Source organism: Sitodiplosis mosellana, unplaced genomic scaffold (genome assembly GCF_009176505.1).
Source record: "Sitodiplosis mosellana isolate CC-2019 unplaced genomic scaffold, AAFC_SMos_1.0 Smas_scaffold_16, whole genome shotgun sequence".
Classification (NCBI taxonomy): domain Eukaryota; kingdom Metazoa; phylum Arthropoda; class Insecta; order Diptera; family Cecidomyiidae; genus Sitodiplosis; species Sitodiplosis mosellana.
Window position 1 is genome coordinate 282,623 of NW_022595258.1, and position 18,367 is coordinate 300,989.

Here is an 18,367-nt window from a genome sequence, read left to right on the forward strand (position 1 = left end):
AAATTCCCTTTTGCATCATAAAATTCTTTTCATTTTCATTAATTTTTTGGTCCGTTTATTTCAATCTCCAGTATCTGTTCATACAATGGATGATTTTGTCTTGAATAGCGAAGTTCAGCCGAAGAATGAGTCGATGGACACTGCAATCGATGATGGGACGTTTACTGATATGAACGCCGCAGCAGTCGTAGTCGTCGAAGTTAAACAAGAGCCTATGATCAAAGTGGAACCAGAAGATCACGATGAACCACTTGCGATGCCCATGCCACGACAGCGTTACCGTGGTTCAACAGTTGAACTCGGAGTCGATAGAGCAAACAATGAGTCGAATATCGAAGATTGGTATTCAACGGAATTTAAAGCTGAAGCTGAAGCCGATATCAAAGTTGAACCGAAGTCAAAGGAAGGCAAACGATCAGATAAAAATGACACATCGAAAGAAAATGGAAACTGTGAAACGGAAGGACAGTCGAAAAAAGGTGATGCGGTGCCACGGTCATCGAATGGAAGTTCGAAGAAAAAGAGCATTGATGTGACGGGTAGAGCTAAGGCGGTAATCAATGCTGCGCATAGAAAACAGTCAGCGGTAAAGAGGACCAAGAAACAGCACAAGTGCTCAACATGTGGATATGTTGCAACATTTCCATCCTATTTGAAGAGGCATATGCTCAAACACACTGGCGAGAAACCTTTTCCATGCAACATTTGTAACAAACAATTCTCACAAAAACCGCACGTTCAAGCACATTTGAAAACACACCCCGATGAATATCCGTTCAGTTGTTCAATTTGTCTCAGGGTATTCGCAAAGAATGACGAAAGACTGGTGCACGAGGATGTTTGCAATGGGCGACGCTTCGAATGCCATTTGTGCAAAGAGTATTCTACTTCATATGAGGCTCATTTGAAAGTGCACATGCGTGTGCATATTGGCGATCGACCATTCCGATGCAGCTTTTCACACACGGTGAAATTCCAATGCATGGTTTGTGCCCGTTACTTCACAAAGGAAATGGAAAAGAGTCAGCATGAACTGAAATGCAAAAGACGACGCTACGAATGTTACTTGTGCAAGAGCTACTCAACGTGTCAAAAATCACATCTGATGAGACACATGCGAATCTATCATACCGGTGCCAAACCATTTCGATGTGAAATGTGCAACAAATGCTTCGCACAGGAAACCGACCTTACGCGACACCAGAAGCGCAACCATATTTGAATGTGTTTAAAAAATAAAAAACAACACTTCACTCCACTCCATTGTAACTTCACAGTCAATCTTGTTGAAAACAATCAGTTTCAATCTCAATTTGCATACTGATTCACTCAATTATGATTGACAACCTTGAATTTGGCTCAATTTAAAGTAGATTTGTTCGAATTTAACTCTGATTTTTCTATAATAACATAGTCCAATATTGTTAAACTTTCAACGATTTTTCTTTCTTTAATGTTCAATAAATAAACATTACAAAATCTGAAATCAACGAATGTTTTTTACATCGTGAATGTAATTAGTTGCTATGATCTGAAAACAAGGGATTTTCATTGGTTCTGCTCAAACCTTATATCCGGAATAAACTGAAAAATGTATAAAGATCGTTTCAGAAAATAAAAACCACATCCGGTACGTAACATACCGTTTCGATGGAATTCAGGTCTGTTCACTAGCGAACTTCAAAATTGAAATACATTGGAATTGAAAAAGAGCGTAGCTTTGTATCTGCAATGATTTTTTAAAAAAAATTGATCAAATAAAAATCCAAAACACAATTTTTAGTCATTTTGAATAGGGCATTGACCTATTTTACCAATTTATTTGTTTGACATTTTTAGGGACATAGAAGGAACTCTTAAATTAAAAGTGATTTGAGACAAAAGACGAAATTTCCATATTATATTAATGTTAGACGCAAATTAAATTAATATTAAAATCAGGACCAAAAAATGTCCATGAAATCGTGAATTCTAAAATGCTGAATGGAAGAGAGAATCTAAATTAGATTGCAGAGCAGTAATCATAGGTTGAATGGAAAAAGAACAGAACAATTGAATGTTCGAAAGATCAAAAATATCTAAAATCAATTTTCAACATGGTCAGAGTTCATTGCAGATTTCTTTGCCGGAGTGAAGCTTTTTCCTCGCTTCCCAACGGTTCATTCTCTTTAGCCTTGCGTTTTTGGCGCAATTCATCGTCAATGCTTTGCAATGGTGTGTCATTTGTATCTTCATTCAATTTCATTTTGGATATTGGCACATTTCCAGGTAATTCATCGGTTTTGTTGCCATTTGGTTGGTTTTCATCCGAAGCAACGAGGTGTTGACTATCTGAGCTTCCTCTAAATTCAACGGGAACCGTGGCAATCAGCTGATTCGGCGCGTTTTGTGGGTTGTACATAGCTTTGGAAGCAAATGGGCTGGAGTATTTGCCTCGAACGGAGTCTCGTTTTCCACGCCAAGCACGTCGTTTGGCTGGAACATCTGCTTGTGTGGGATCACTCTTGAAGTCATTGTTCGCCATATGTTCATTCCCAGACGTCGCTTTGGCTGACTGAAAACAGGTGCGGATACTTTTCACGTCACGGTGGCACAGCTCGGAAAATGCACAAATCACTTCTTTGACGGCGGGCTGGCCTGGAATCAAATGAACCGATTTAGAAATGAGCAATTTTCAATGTGTTTGTAGGATTCGGTAATTATTAAAGATGATTTGCCAATGCCAAATTAGCATTTTATATGAAAATTAATTCAATATTGATCACCAATCACGGTAGAAAGCAACCACAAGATTTTGTAATGTTGACGAACTTGTGTGGAAATTTGTCGAAAATGCAGTCAAGTAATAATTCAATGGAATGACTTTGAAACCACTTGACTCCACAGAAGACAGTCTAAAGTCAATTGAACAAAAGAAATTCTTTCTTCTTCAGTAACGAAATCTAATTGCTATCACATTCCAATGGAAGTTATATTGATTGAACCTACTGTTAAACGCCACCGTGTAGCTGTGAACCAACGTATCAATATCGGCCAAAAATGCGTCGCAATTGGCATAGCTGTCAATTTTTCGGGAAATTCCTTGTAGACCGATCGTGTTCACCATCAAATTCGATGACATCAATGGGTCGTTGAGAATGTTGAACTAAAATTGGATATGCAATTCATATTATGAATAACTAAATATAGGCTAATATTGAATATTTTAGCAAAATTTAGATATCGTTCACTCAAAAAAGAGTTCGATGGCTTGCTAAAAACCAAAAATGATTATCAACCTTAAAAACGAACACTCATAATGAAAATTGGAAACAGACTTTCGCTTGACGAATAAAAAATTCACACAAAGCCATCGCAATTTCATAACAATATCACATAATTGCGTCGCTAAAAACCCTATTCCAATTGTGTACCAGAGTGTGATAGTCACATAAATTCACTCACCTTTTCCATTTTGAGTGTCCGAATGAAACTATATCTGAGCAAACTCAGTTCAGTCGATTGCGATGCACTCGATTTGGAATTATACTTTAACATTTCATGCGTACGCTTCAGGTTGATTGTTTTTGAACTTGCCATGTTCCACGATTATGATCAATTAGCTCAAAAAAAAAACTACGATTTTGTCAAGAGATTTTTCTAGAACGAAACAATTGTGCAATAACAAAGACCAAAACTGTATGAATAAAAACAGTGTGAAAAAATGTGAGCACCAAATGACAAACGCCAAATGTCAAATGGAATGTGGAGTGCGTTCAATGATAGTATCGCTCTCTTTCAATGTTCCACTGTGATTTGAAGTAGTCGTCGACGACTCGTCGCGATGGTGCTATATTCCACACACAGACTCATTCCTCTCACACACTCACAACCTTCAAATCAAATACACCGATACAGCCACAATACAGTCTCTCATTTTCGTGTGCTTGACCAATGTTATACATACGTTTTTCTACCCCAATTAAAAATCTTTTTCAATCCAAATTTAACTAAATTTTGGATAATCTACGATTTTTATGTGCTGTTGAAAGAGTAAAAAATCAGAATTTGTTAAAAATTTGTGATATTTTCTGATTTCTACGCCAAAAGAGTCTAGTTTGTCGGGTGTTTCATTGCAACATCGAAAGTCACGGTGTGTTGAAGCGGAGAAAAGGTGATTTTTTTTACATTATTTCTAATTTTCCACAAGAAAAAATGTCTATTTGATTGAAAGATTTAAAAATATTTGGCTTCATCGAAGTGACAAAAAAAAAACTCATGAATGATATATATTCTGTATGAATACAGAATTTGATACCAAATAATTTCATAGACCATCAATAACCTAAAAAATGTATTTACTTTGACAACACACAATGAACAACTTCGGTTCGAATTGGAAGTGTCGAAAAAAGGCCGAATCGAATGCTGGTTGCGTGGAAGATAACGAATGGATTCCCATTGAAATGAAACAAGAAGGTAACATTAAGGTGGAATGGGGTGCAGAGGATGATGTTGACATGACAACGACTGCAAGGCATGATTTTGGACCAATTAACACTAACATTGTCGACGACAACGATGGGATGAATATTGAAGATTTGTATTCAACGCATGCCAAACTGGAGCTCAAACATGAAGCCGAAGACGATATAAAAGTTGAAATGAAACCAGAAGGAGGCAAACAATCAGGTGAAAATGATTTATCGACGGAAAATACTGCGATGGAGCAACAGTCGAACAAAAGTGATGTGACGCCAAAGTCATCGAATGGAAAGTTGAAGAAAAAGGGCATTGATTTGAAGGGTAGAGCCAAAACGGTGATCAGTGCTGCACAAAGGAAACAGTTGGCTGCCAAAAGGACCAAGAAACAGCATAAGTGCTCAATATGTGGATATGTTGCACAATATCCAGCCCATCTGAAGAGGCATATGGTCAAACACAGTGGCAAAAAACCTTTTCCATGCAACATTTGTAACAAACGATTCACAAGACAGTACAACCTTCAAACACATTTGAAAACACACCCCGATGAATATCTGTTCAGTTGTTCAGTTTGTCTCAAGAGATTCGTACAGAATGACGAAAGACTGGTGCACGAGAATGCTTGCAATGGGCGACATTTCGAATGCCATTTGTGTAAGAAGTTCTCTGCTCTGATTCAGTCCAAGTTGAAGATGCACATGCGTGTGCACAATGGCGATCGACCATTCCGATGCAGCTTTTGCTCCAAGAGATTTACAATGCGATACATCCTAAAGGCTCATTCGAAAGTCCACACAAATCCTCGTCCGATAAAATTCCAATGTTTTATTTGTGTTCGTCACTTCATAAAAGAAGTGGAAAAGAAGCAGCATGAATTGAAGTGCAAGAGCCGATGTTACGAATGCCATTTGTGTCGGAACCTGATGACACATGATCGAACGCAATTGTTGTCACACATGCGAGTGAAACATATCGACCAAAATTCGTTCCATTGCCAATTGTGCCAACGATGCTTCACGGGAAAATTCAATCTTAAACGACACCAAAAAAATATTCACAAATCATATGTTTCCAAGTAGAATTTAGCGTGCACGAATTAATTTTCATGAACAAAACTCACTGAAAATAATAAGAAATAAAAAAAAGCAACTGTAGTAGGTTTCCACTTGTTTTTATTTTTTTTTTTAATTTTCAAATTTAATATGACGAATTTTCCATTCTTAGATTTGTTCCAATTAGACGAAAAATTTAAACTCCCAAAATCTTTCTTCAAAGTTTGTAAAAACCAGAAACACAAGTACGCAAATAAAGAATAAAAATGAAAATTCATAGAAAATCCTTGAATATTTTTATTGGATTAACTTTTGACTTCGAATTTAGAAGGAAATTGAATGTTTATTCCGGTCTTATTTCAATAGCAAAAGGCACGCACAGTACATAAGAGCCAATGCAAAAGTCAATTGATGCGCATAAGTAGCGCCACCTCTAATGATTACGGAGAGTTACCATAAGTCGTATGCAATTGATGTTGAGAAAAAGAAGAAGAAGTAGACATTCTATTCATTTACATGGCAATAATGACAATCAGTAGAGATGGTGCTCATGTGCCGATCATATCACTGTTACAACCCTTCGTTCAATAGATGTCTTAATCAAATTATTGACCACAGTACAATATTTGAAATGCTTTGTTTATGTGTTTAATTTATTCTAGGTAAGTTGTAACAATTTGACCAATTAGAATGTCAAATTTATTGAAATCAAATAAAATTGATTGATGTAGAAGGAGAATAGAACGCATGAAACATATATAAGATTATTTTTATTGCTTTCTGACTGAGCTTATGTTTCAATATCATTGTTTTGCTAGGATTTATCAGATGATAAAGGTCTTTACTGAATGTCATTTTTCGCCGTTTTTTTTCATAAGATTTGATCTATCGTTTACTTCAATAAGATTTATGGACGTGAATCAATGGCAACCGCCTCAGAGCTAAAACGGAGGAAAAGTGCATACTCCTCGCTGAAAAGAAATTTATTTTGAAGAAGCTCATGAAGACCATGTCATTAAAAACTCAACTTGGTTTAAAATCCTGGCAAAGATTTTTAGAAATTTTGGCCTTGATTTTGGATCAACCACTTGAAAAGTGACAAATTAACAAGCTTAAAATGAAAAAAGTTTACTACCAATGGAATAAATTATAGTTTCAACGACAAAAACCATTTTTATTTAAAGAACATCTAAACTGAGTTTACTGCGAACAACATTTCTTTTAAGCAAATCGTACACGAACAAGTCAGTGTGACAGTTGGTGTGAACGAGACAAAGTTTGACAGCAAACAATTTGGTTGTGTCAGTTTGATTGTTCTTTTATTCAGAGTGCGATAGCCATAAAGTGATTTAAAATAGTGTTCGGTTCGATTAGATGCGTTATGACAGAAACAATCGCTTAGCTGTCGAAAGAAAAACTTGAATCATTTTCTTCCTCAAAAACATATCTATAATGTTTTTAAAATCATATTTCCGTGTTTAATAACTGCATTTAGCGATTAAACTGGCGCAACATCATGAAGTATGAAAATCCATTGTTTGTTGTCTAAAAACAAAAACATTTAGTTTAAATGCTAAAATTTCACTCCTTTTGCTGTATCGATTACCGTTTTCATGAACTCGCGAGTACACTTGACCGACATATATCCCTTCAAATAAATTGGTTTTTCAGCAACCATAAGCACAATCGGCAGTAATTTTTGCATTTCCAACGGAAATTCATTCCATGGACATTTACAAAGTGTCTGGTGAATCTCTTCGAATCGTGTCGTTGTCTCATTGCCAAACATGCACAACACCGAAATGTAAGTCATTGTAATTAGTAAACAGATAAACAAACGAACAAAATCGATAATTCCGACGTAAAGTGCCTGTTAAAATGATTGAAAAGTTCATTTGTATTATTTTTTTTCTCTGAATTTTCAACTAATCATCTGTCCAAGAAATGACCTTACCGCATTCAAGCCTAAAAGAGTGGTACAAAGAATTATGAGCAATAACCCAAAGTAAGCGGTCAGAATGGTACTGAAGCAGTCCAAAAATAGCTTAATAAATCTACGGAGTGAATAAAATTGAAAAGAATCAAACAAAATTTGCATAGTAAAACGTAAAAGTCACAAAAAGTCATTAGAAAATTTCTCGAATTCGAGTTAAAATGGTGCTATACATATTTTCTATGCATAGAAAGAAAAAGAAAATTGAAAATGGAATTGCAGAAAATTTATTTCTGCCGGAAACAGAAAAAAATGGAAAGAACGAAGCGTAAATTCTTGCAGATTTTTATACCATTGTGCTTTCAAGCAGTAGTGGAGAAGGTACGGACTCAAATACACTGTACTTCAGTACTATTGAGGCTCTATATTATTGCAAAAAGCACAAATGAATGGGCAAGCGGAATAATGAAACGTAATTCTGTTTTCAAATGAAGTGCCTCTGAGAAAAATTTTCAGTAAAAAAGCCCCACAAAAATATTGTCTGATAAAAATTTGTATGAAAATCTTATTCAGACAATATTTTTGTGGGGCTTTTTTACTGAAAATTTTTCTCAGAGGCACTTCATTTAAAAACAGAATTACGTTTCATTATTCCGCTTGCCCATTCAAATGGTATAAAGCCTTTACACGTCCTTTTCCACGTAAAAAGTAAACGTTCAAAACATTTCAAAAAAAGAAATCTTCTACTCCAAAACAAATCTCGACCCTGATCGCCAATATCTCTACCTTCTAGCAGCAGCATGGAACTGAATAATTTCAATGAGCTTTTCTTTCATTCGAAAGCGTTTCTCGCTGGTTAAATCTTGACGCGCTTTGTTGAATGCATCTGTGAATTCTTCCAATATTTGAACAGTGTCAATGGCAAGTGCTCCCAAGAGAGTGAAGAATTTGGCGAACAACGATATGGTGCCGATGATCATTAGAAGAACACAATGGATCCAATAGGACTGTAGACATTGTGCTGCGAAAAATCCCATTGGCGTCTTCCAATTCCACGGAAATCTATGGATGAAAACAAAAAACATTTTTGGCAATATTTTCTCGAATTAAAAATACTTTCAATGGTGAAGTTATGTCCAAACTTGAAATAAGATTATTATTTTTCCCCAGAGTTTGACTCAGGCGACAGATATATGCTTTAGCATAGAAAAAATATCCGCATATTTTTTAGTTTGTCCACTCTCAGTATATAACGGCACCCAGCTTCATCGAGTATCAGCACGCACACTGAACGTATTAATATAGATTATAGAACGGTTTGTTTACAAAGAAAAAAAATTGTTTATAAACAAAATTTTCCAGAGTTGTACAGCGCAATGTATTTAAACGGCAGCAATGATGTCCTATGTTAAGGTTTTGCGCTGTATAGTTCTGGTAGATTTTGTTTATAAACAATTTTTTTCTTCGTAAACAAACCGTCCTATACTAACACCTTCAGTGTGCGTGCTGATACTCGATGAAGCTGGGTGTAGAGATGTCAACGGACACGGACAAAAATTCGGACAATAGTGTCCGTCCGTCCGAAAACCGAAAAAAAAATTCGGACGTCCGGCCCGAATGTCCGAAAACCGAATTTTTTTTTCGGACGTCCGGTCCGAATGTCCGAAAACCAAAAAAAAATTTCGGACGTCCGGTCCGAATGTCCGAATTTTTTTTTCGGACGGACGGACGGACAAGGGGTTTGTCCGAACTTTTCAAATTTTTTCGGACGTCCGAAAATTTTACGGACGTCCGAAAAAAATTCAAAGCCAAAAAAAAAATATTCGAGCCAAAAAAAAATTCAAAAGAAAATTTTCTCGGCTCCAATGATTTCTTTCTAATCCCACAATTGATCCGTTGCGACAAACAAATTCCCTCAGAATATTTTAGTTTCAAAGTGCAACAACCAACGTAAAAACGTTTACCAAAAAGTGTAAACCAACTAATATACAAACTAATATATTTTCTTTTGAATTTTTTTTTGGCTCGAATATTTTTTTTGGCTTTGAATTTTTTTCGGACGTCCGTATAATTTTCGGACGTCCGAAAAAATTTGAAAAGTTCGGACAAACCCCTTGTCCGTCCGTCCGTCCGAAAAAAAATTCGGACATTCGGACCGGACGTCCGAAAAAATTGTTTGGTTTTCGGACATTCGGACCGGACGTCCGAATTTTTTCAAGAAATGTTCGGACGGACGAACGGACAAAATTTTGTCCGTTGACACCTCTAGCTGGGTGCCGTTATATACTGAGAGTGGACAAACCAAAAAATATGCGGATATTTTTTCTATGCTAAAGCATATATCTGTCGCCTGAGTCAAACTCTGTTTTTCCCTATATTTCGGCCATAAATTTTCCATCCACTTTGTATGGGTGAAGCTATGACCAGGGAAAATATGACCGGTCTCAATTTATTTCTTAAATTTACTTACGAAGCCGGAAAGATTTGTTGAAATGATCTGTCGGCCTGTTGTAACACATAGTACTTGTAATAGGAAAAGAATACGCTGGGAAAAACGAACAATTGCCCTGATACCATCATTGAATTCCACAGATACTTCCCAAACATCTCGGCTATTTTATTGGCCCGAGTGTAAATGGCTCTATGCTTGCTTCCTACATCACAATGTTTTATACATGATTCAATCAAGAAAAGTGGATGAAAATGAATCAAAATTAGGGATTTTATTTAAATGCAATCAAAATCAATTTCATTACTCAAAAAATGAAATTTTTTCCTAAACAGTGTTCAGTGAATACTTACTCATCGCAATGACGTTCTCAAGGCTTTCCATGAAACTGAATATGTTTTCTCGCTTCGAAACGGAAATGGTATAAAATGAAAGGTGCAAAAATGCGACCATGCAAAACATTCCCGCTTCGGAGAACTGAGTAAAACTCACGGCTTTAAATAGCAAAAAGCACATAATTGAAATGGCGTAGGTCGAAAAGGTAACGATTGCGAATATAATATGAATGGTGTTGAAAAACACGTGAAAGTTTTGCGATGGAAAATACTTCTGTGGCAATGGTTTGATGCCAATTATCATCAAATACTTGTTGGTTGTTGACCAAAGTGACATTTTTGTGGATTTTTATTATTTTAAAGGAATTTTTTTTATTGAAAAGGTCTTGAAAGTTTTACAAAAAAAAATTGAAAACGATTGTCGAAAGTTTGACGAAAATTCAGAAATTTTTCGAAATTTTTTGAAAAATCTTGCAAAATGTTCAACTTCGAAAGTTTTCCAAACAAATTGGTCTCTCTTCAAAAAAGCACCCCGTTTTGTTCAACTCTAAAAATCAACTGAACCATCAACGAAACGCACGCAGCAATAAATACGTAACGTTCAAATTGTTATTTTTTCTGACCTTTCATTCCATTTTTTACCTTTGACTTTGTTTTTTTTTGACATTTCAATACTTTCAATTGTTCAAAAAATAACTTCAAGCATAACTTCCATTGGTCGAGTTTGAAAATGAGCTAAATTACCGTTGATTTAATTGCTGATAGACGAGAAAATTTGATGATAATTATCGTCGCATTATAATGAGATGATTTCGGAAGATAATGTAAATTAACCGATGAACGCTTCGAAAAATTTGGAAAATTTATGGAAGAAAGGTTCAAAATCTCAATTGAATGTAATTAAAATTGTATTGTCTGTAATTAAATTGCTTCAGTTCTAATAATAAGCGCGACGGTGTACATGAAATGTGTTCGAAATAATGTAAAATCAAAGACAAACCGCATTAGTGGCTATTTTTTCGGAGAAAAACACTCTTTTTTTGGTTTTTTCTCAGTGAAATGTTAGAGAAAATGAATTTAAATTTTAAATATCAGAGCTATATATTTGATTTCAAAACTTATGCCATCAAGTAGAGAATGTATCTTTGCTGTTAAGCGGGCCTGAGCTGAGCTGAATTTGATGACTCGGGCGCCTGAAGCAATATTTTAACGCGTTCACGGTGCAAAAATTTTATTGCTAGCAGAGATTTACCTTAAAAAATTGATAAACATTGCTAGCAATGGAAATTCGGCACCATGAATCCGTTAATGAGTCAGCAAATTCAGCTCAGCTCAGGCCTGCTCAGCAGAGAAAATTCACTCTCTGCTAGCAAGTTGATAGTAATAACAAAAGAATTTTATGCCGTCAATATAGAAAAACACGGCTTTTTTTTAAATATAGAACGCATTTATTCCTTGAATCGAATTCCATTTTATTCTTCATTGAGTTAACCCAACCATACTAGTAAATCCGAAACCGATCCGCACAATTTGTACACAGTGTGTACTACACACCATAAACGTATTTGGGGTCGTAAGTGTGTGATATTTTAGTGAGGTTGATATCGACTCGATACCGTCCAACTGGCATCAACGGTTCTATTTGGATTTCATCGATGAAAATGTTGTTGATTTTGATGCCAATACTTTCGGTATAAGGGCATGGATGGCTTAAATTCGTATAATTCATTACTCTGGCCACTGCCCATTCCATAAAATATGAATGGAGTTTTTTCTACAAAAACGCGCATAGGTTTTCCCACAAATCAATCGCATACTTTTGATAAGTAGTGTAACGTGCTATGTGAGCCCAAGCTGTTTTCACTGGTTATTTGAAGCTATTTTTAAGGTTCACTCTCATACTCCGATGGCTGATGTGCTTTATGTCACAATGAACAATAGTTATTCCACTGGATGGATTCGGTGTGCATACCTACCCGATCGATATGAAGCTTGTACGTATTGTCATATATTTTTGATATCAGCTGTGCAGGTTTAAAATTAGTGCGGTGGAATAGTTCGATGCCAAAAATTAAAAAAAATCATCAAAGGCGGTCTTTGACATCGGTCTCAAAGCAATTACCCTTCTTTACACCTTGAACTCTATCAAGTCGTTGATGAAGATATTTCAATTTTTTTCTTCCTTTTTTTCTATTTTTCGACATAGAAAATTGAGATATTTATTAAACGTTGATGACAAATTGGCCAAAATTGGCATTTAAATGTGTTGCTTAACTGGTTAAAAAATGCCTGTCATTTCAAAATTTTCATATGAAAATCGAAGAACAAATTCAAAGACTGATTCAATTCAAAAAAAAATGTCGCCCAAAAGTATGCTTTTGATTTTCCATATCATGAACTCCATCACTTTGAACGTATCCAAAAAAAAAAAATATTCAATACCAATGTATCGAGTGGTTTATATTGCATTGAACATTCGGCTTTGCTCACGCTCAACTGCTCTAATGCTCCAGTTTGTATTTGTTGTACATAAATGGCCATGCTTTCTCGCTCTCTCCCTTCCTTCCCGTAGCCGATCACACTCTGCATAAATGCAAATGAGAGACGCAATTTTCCAACCGAACACCGTGTCTCGCATCTTCGCACCATAATAGCATTCACTAATACACGCGCAATCAATCAAAGATGTGGCATTCGTCACACTTACATGGGCGATTGAGCCCTTTGCATCGACAGCGGACCACCGTCGCTGTCGTTGTTTTATACAGTTGTCAAATATCGCCTGATTCAATCAGCTGTGTGAGCATCGTTATTGGCACAACAAAACGCGCAGTTTTTCATTGCGACTCATTTTAATTCTCAAATTTTACTTTTAGAAGAAAAAAAAGTGTTCATTTCCACCATTTTCGAATAGAAATTCGATTTTTGTGTAAATTTTTAAACCAATCAACTTTATTTGTACAAAAACATTCACTTTTATCCACACAAAAAAAGAGTTTTTAATGCAATTCCATATTTTATAGTATTTTTAAGTAAAAAAAATAGCAACAAAAAAACGAATGAGCTGAAACACATGGTTTTAGTGCAAACATAACAAAAGAATAGTGTGAATTCAGACATTCACTTTTTACATTTTGTCCAATTTTTTGTGCGTAATTAGTGATTTGTCGTACAATTTCGACCATTTTGCAAGACAAAAATACGAAAACAATAAAAATGGAAGCACTGGGCGATATACAATTCGGCCAAAAGGTAATTTCTTTTATTTTATATCGACATTTTCTACATTTTTCTCCGATTTGTGCCGGTTTGTCAAGCATTTTTCCGTATGTAGCTCAAATAGTGTGTCTGTTCGTTGAGTTTCTTGATTTAAGGAACAAACATAAGTTTTGCGTTGTTTTTCATTATTTAAGCGTTTTTAAATTGAACACTTTTCATGTCGACACATATTTTAACCGCTCGAAAAATTGTGTTTTTTTTTCACATCGACACGACGACTCTAGTTCATATTTCAATTTCATATGTTTCTTTTTGCTAGAATTAAACTCATTTCTTTCCTGCATCAAAAAAAGTCAGTGTGTGAACGATGTTTTGTTCTCTCTCATAAGGAAGGCATCGTTATCAAAAAATCCAAACACATACACAGAAATGTCAACACACATTGCAATAACAAAGCCATTGTTAGTTGCATATCGGCTGTCAAACAGTGGCAGTGGTCGAATGTCAACAATTAAATTCTTATGATACCGGCTTGAGTGCCCGATATTTGTTCAGAATTCACATTCTATAGAACCACGTAATCGACTGATTTACAAGCAAACAAAACACAAAATATGCCAACGTTTTCTGAACCCGTTGCGTCAAATAATTTTCTTCTTTTCAAAGACTTCGAATCACAGTTCAATGAATTTCATTTCCATCATTTTTTTTTTGGTATTCACCAGTCGAATTTCGCTTTAAGTATCCCTTGTTATCGTATCAATTATAATTTTTGTTATGGATTTTTCACATCACATTTACAGCGTGAATCAGATGCCTTTTGTTGGTCGTGTCATCGCGATGAGCCCGAGCTCTTCTGTTCGGAGTGTGTGCGATCATTTCACATCTCACCGGCATGTTCGCGCGCCAAAAAGATGAACGCCGAAGCTATGGGAATTTGGCGATGCCCAGATTGCATTGAATTGGAGAAGGACGTCGATCAAATGCAATCAAGGTAAACGAATCGAATGGTATTGTGTTTAACATTTGATTTCAGTGTTAAATTGATTTCAAGTTTGACCGAGAACAATTGCGGTCATTCAGGTCGTGTGACATGAATTTCATGTCATGAAGACTGCTTTTGCTCTGTTTTGCTTTGCTTCGTTTTGATCTGTTTTGCTTTATGGAATGACTCAAAATTCTTCCTTGAAATAAAAAAAAGAACGCTTCATTCTGCTTTATCACATTAAATGCACGTCTCAATGTCCATTTTGCAGTGGAATGCAACTGACACGCTTGAATGAGCTTCTGAAATGCGTCGCTGATCTGCTTCAAGCTGATGAATATGTAAGTAACTCAACATAAATTGCAAAAAGTGGTCATTTTTTTCGGAAGAAAACCATTTTATTCCAATAAAGCAAACATTTAAATCGAATTATACGTAATTTTCTTCCTAAAAAATGCATTTTTTTTGAACGATAATAATAAACTGAATGGTTTCTCTTTCAGTTAGCTGTCCGGTTCTTGGATGTGTTATACTATGACACAAAGGGAAAGGTGTTCAATCCGTTGGATCTGACGAAAATCGGAGAAAAGACGGAGGGTGGTGAATACATTTGCATCGAAGACTTTTGGTCTGATATCAAGTGGATCGTGCACAACACGAAGGTTCATCGTTCAGGTGAGTGGAAAATGCAGGCTAAGGTATGACAAACATGGCAAAAGAGAGAGAAATCTGAAAAGCGCGGAAAAAAGAACAAAAGATTAAAAAATAGAGAAAAGAAAGATTTGAATGAGCTCAATGTTCTAGTCTTATGTCTTAAACTTCAAGCCTCAAGCTTCAAGTCTCAGCATAGAATCTTCTGTGACCTCAAAAACTTAACCTCAAAAATATTGAACAAAAAATACTGATTCCGTTTTGAGGCTTTTTTAGTCAAGTTTTTCAATTTTGTAAGGTCTTTTCATCCAATTTTCTAACAAAATTTTTCTATTTTATTTCTCAGGCGATGAATTGGCCGTCAAAGCCACAAAATGGTTGTTAAAATTCACAAAAGATGAACTTTACACCATTCGATTGTGCCACGAATGCTATTGGAATGCCAATCAAAAGCGTGACGACTGGTTTACAAAGCCGTGCACGATGCCGCACATTCTGATTTGGGCCAAGCAAAAGGGATTCCCCCATTGGCCAGCAAAGCTTATGGCCGTCGATGTTGCTAAGCACACGGTGGATGTGCAATTTTTCGGTGATCACAAGCGAATTGTTCTTACACCCAAAGACTGTTGCATCTATTCGGAAACGTGCCCCAGTACAAACATTGGTTTACTCAAAGAGAAGTTTAAAAAGGCCGTCGATGTAAGTGCTGTTCGAAGACACACATTTCATTTTATCAATTATGATTTGATGTAATAATCAGTCAGGTGGCGATTTCAGCATTTGACATGAGGATGTCTGTTCAAAACCCAAAAAATTCCTTCATTCAAACTTTTTCTTCGTTCCCACAGGAGGCAAAAATCTACATTCAAAACATCATCATGAAATTTGGATCGTTTCATTTTGCCAACAGCACGAATTTGATGTTGAATGAGCAACATTTGGACCGTCATTTGTATGAAATGGTTCCGAATGCATGGAAAAATCCAATTGTTCCACCGGAAATTCCACCGAAGCCAGCCCGATCAACAAACACACGGCGAAAGACAGTTGTGACACGAAAATCTGCACCAAATATGCCTGTACCAATCTTTGGTGGTATTTTGACACGACGAATGTCAGTAGCGATTGACGCAATATGTCCTTCCGTCTTCGAAGATGACACAGAATACAAAGCATTTGACCAGCAATCGAATGATACAAAAACACTTAAGCTTAAAATTCAGCCAGTGCCCAAGGCTACCGCAACATTTTCCACGTCGAAATTTCTCAATCAGCAAAAAGCTAAGAGTGCTTTGTGTGGTTTTTCATTTGTTGGAGGAAAAATTGAGGGTATATCAAATTTTTCATCGACAAATCGACCGAATCCATTGGTAAGTTTAGCTAAGAAGCGAAAAGTCTCCAATGAATCTGACGTACCGAAAACCGAAGGTACAAAGAAAGATACAACGGGCCATCAGACTAAAGTATCAACCCAGTTTGGTACAGCCAGCAAATTGTCTGTGCAAAACAGTCCAACGAGCCTAGCGACTTCAGTTAAAAAAAACCGTGTTTTCAAGTTGCCAACACTGCCATGTGTTCGAAAGTCATCAGTCAAGCCATGCACATACATTCCCATTGCTGACATTCCATTCGTTGGCAAACCGATTGCCAAAATGCCAACTCTTCCACGTCCATCATTGAACGAGGTTCCATCGTCAGTCGAACTACAAGTGAAAAAAGAAATGCTGTCATCACTTGAACAACATGATACCATGGACGATTTTGATTTTCCGCCCAATGATGATGCCAAATTGATGTCGCCACCACTGCCAAAGATCTTTCAAAGCCATGCCCCGGAAATGGTTGCTTTGTGCAATGCAATGATTGAGAAAAACACACGCAAAGTATCCGAATGCATTCGATCATCGTTCGAATCCTCATTTGCCGATTTCATGGAAGCCGCCAATCCAGCGCAACAAATTCAAATGCTGCAGGATCAGTTGAAAGCGTTGAAAGGCCAGCATGAGACTCTCATCAGCAAGAACAATCAAATGATCAAACAGAACAATGAATTCATCCAAAGTTTGACCAAATTGAAAGGCGAAAATGAAAAGTTGATTGGTGATTTGAAGTGTGAACTGGCTAAAAATGCCAATCTCAACTGTAACCTGAATGCATTGTCAACGAAAAACACACAATTAGCATCGACTGTGGCCAAATTACAGGAAATCAACGTCGAACAAGCCAACAATTTGAAAAGCGCCGAAGAGAACAATTCTTATTTGGCTGGCGCAAACAAAGCATTGATGGAATCAACGGAAAAACTCAAAACGCAATTGGAAAATATGACGCTGGACAATAAAATTCAACGCGATCAAATTAAAGAGGAAACGAACAAATTCGATGTTGCAAAGGCCAAAACCTACGAAGAATGCGTCAAAATGATTGCCGAAACGAAGAAGAAGCAATGGTGCGCTACGTGCGGAATGCCAGGCGGACGGTTCTACTGTAGCCCGCAGTGCGAGGATTATTATTGGTATTGAGTTGAAGAGGAGTTTGATTTATTTTTTATTTATTTAATAAAATTTACTTATTTTTCGATCCTCACATTCGATCTTTTGTCTATTGCAGGCAACAACAGCGCAATTAATCTCGCGAAAGACTCGAGTTTTTCTACCGAGAATCCCGCATCTTCAACATGAACTGCCATCTTAACCATCTTCAAGATGATCTGAATCGAACAAATACGACGTTAATTTAGTTCGACGATAGTTCGATCTACGAATTTACTTTAACTATTTCTGATCAGTGATCAGTTAAGATAAAAATTACAATATTCAACGTTAATTTTAAATCATTAAAATTCATTTTTGGCTATCAAGTGTTTAGAAACATTTGTCTGACGATTTAAATCATCACAATCCATCAAATTAGAAAAAAATAACCATAAATGTTGAATCCAATCAATCAAAATTGTTAAACAACTAACATTGTAAGTTACATGGATAACGAAGTGTGACAGTAAATTACTTAAGCTTACAAATACATCAAGCTATTTAACTGATCTAGATTGATCAAAAATTCGTCAATAAACTGGTTACTGAAAATCACTTTTCGAAAAGAGTGTTTGTTTTGGATTTTGCTCTATCCGAATCGAGAAGGAATTGGAATGAGTCTGTAAATTTTTTTTACGAGTTTCTCACAGTTTTGAACCAAATTCCCTTGTCGCATTGATTATTAGACCGAAAATGAAAATAGGATGAATATCTACTAAAAAAAACTACTAATGAACCTACTGAA

The 18,367-nt window shown here is 36.2% G+C and overlaps 4 protein-coding genes across 4 annotated transcripts; 3 read left to right on the plus strand and 1 right to left on the minus strand.

Annotated features, from left to right (window-relative positions):
* The first annotated feature begins 76 nt into the window (after positions 1–76).
* On the plus strand, positions 77–1,490 carry LOC129568077 (zinc finger protein 3 homolog). Its single transcript, XM_055445617.1, has one exon. The coding sequence runs from the start codon at positions 86–88 to the stop codon at positions 1,220–1,222; it is 1,137 nt and encodes a 378-aa protein (XP_055301592.1). The 5' UTR covers positions 77–85; the 3' UTR covers positions 1,223–1,490.
* Positions 1,491–1,776: 286 nt separating this feature from the next.
* On the minus strand, positions 1,777–3,721 carry LOC129568078 (uncharacterized). Its single transcript, XM_055445618.1, has 3 exons — positions 3,445–3,721; positions 2,989–3,145; positions 1,777–2,637 (listed from the first exon to the last, which is right to left on the minus strand). The coding sequence occupies exons 1-3, from the start codon at positions 3,577–3,579 to the stop codon at positions 2,108–2,110; spliced, it is 822 nt and encodes a 273-aa protein (XP_055301593.1). The 5' UTR covers positions 3,580–3,721; the 3' UTR covers positions 1,777–2,107.
* Positions 3,722–3,885: 164 nt separating this feature from the next.
* LOC129568111 (gastrula zinc finger protein XlCGF8.2DB-like) lies at positions 3,886–5,800 on the plus strand. Its single transcript, XM_055445671.1, has 2 exons — positions 3,886–4,153; positions 4,383–5,800. The coding sequence occupies exon 2, from the start codon at positions 4,446–4,448 to the stop codon at positions 5,541–5,543; it is 1,098 nt and encodes a 365-aa protein (XP_055301646.1). The 5' UTR covers positions 3,886–4,153; positions 4,383–4,445; the 3' UTR covers positions 5,544–5,800.
* A 7,110-nt stretch (positions 5,801–12,910) lies between these two features.
* Positions 12,911–18,188, plus strand: LOC129568114 (uncharacterized). The gene is made up of 7 exons (XM_055445677.1): positions 12,911–13,485; positions 14,256–14,446; positions 14,709–14,778; positions 14,941–15,112; positions 15,435–15,787; positions 15,937–17,603; positions 17,699–18,188. The coding sequence occupies exons 1-7, from the start codon at positions 13,450–13,452 to the stop codon at positions 17,715–17,717; spliced, it is 2,508 nt and encodes an 835-aa protein (XP_055301652.1). The 5' UTR covers positions 12,911–13,449; the 3' UTR covers positions 17,718–18,188.
* The last annotated feature ends 179 nt before the right edge of the window (positions 18,189–18,367 follow it).

Bases quoted from the DNA above. Each gene is read 5' to 3' on its own strand.
- LOC129568114 (XM_055445677.1), top strand. From the start codon at position 13,450: ATGGAAGCACTGGGCGATATACAATTCGGCCAAAAG. The intron at 14,447-14,708 runs GTAAACGAATCG...TCCATTTTGCAG, and splicing joins GTCGATCAAATGCAATCAAG to TGGAATGCAACTGACACGCT. The intron at 15,788-15,936 runs GTAAGTGCTGTT...TCGTTCCCACAG, and splicing joins AGTTTAAAAAGGCCGTCGAT to GAGGCAAAAATCTACATTCA.
- LOC129568111 (XM_055445671.1), top strand. From the start codon at position 4,446: ATGAAACAAGAAGGTAACATTAAGGTGGAATGGGGTGCAGAGGATGAT.
- LOC129568077 (XM_055445617.1), top strand. From the start codon at position 86: ATGGATGATTTTGTCTTGAATAGCGAAGTTCAGCCGAAGAATGAGTCG.
- LOC129568078 (XM_055445618.1), bottom strand. From the start codon at position 3,579: ATGGCAAGTTCAAAAACAATCAACCTGAAGCGTACGCATGAAATGTTA. The intron at 3,146-3,444 runs GTGAGTGAATTT...ATCCAATTTTAG, and splicing joins GGACACTCAAAATGGAAAAG to TTCAACATTCTCAACGACCC. The intron at 2,638-2,988 runs GTAGGTTCAATC...ATTTGATTCCAG, and splicing joins CTACACGGTGGCGTTTAACA to GCCAGCCCGCCGTCAAAGAA.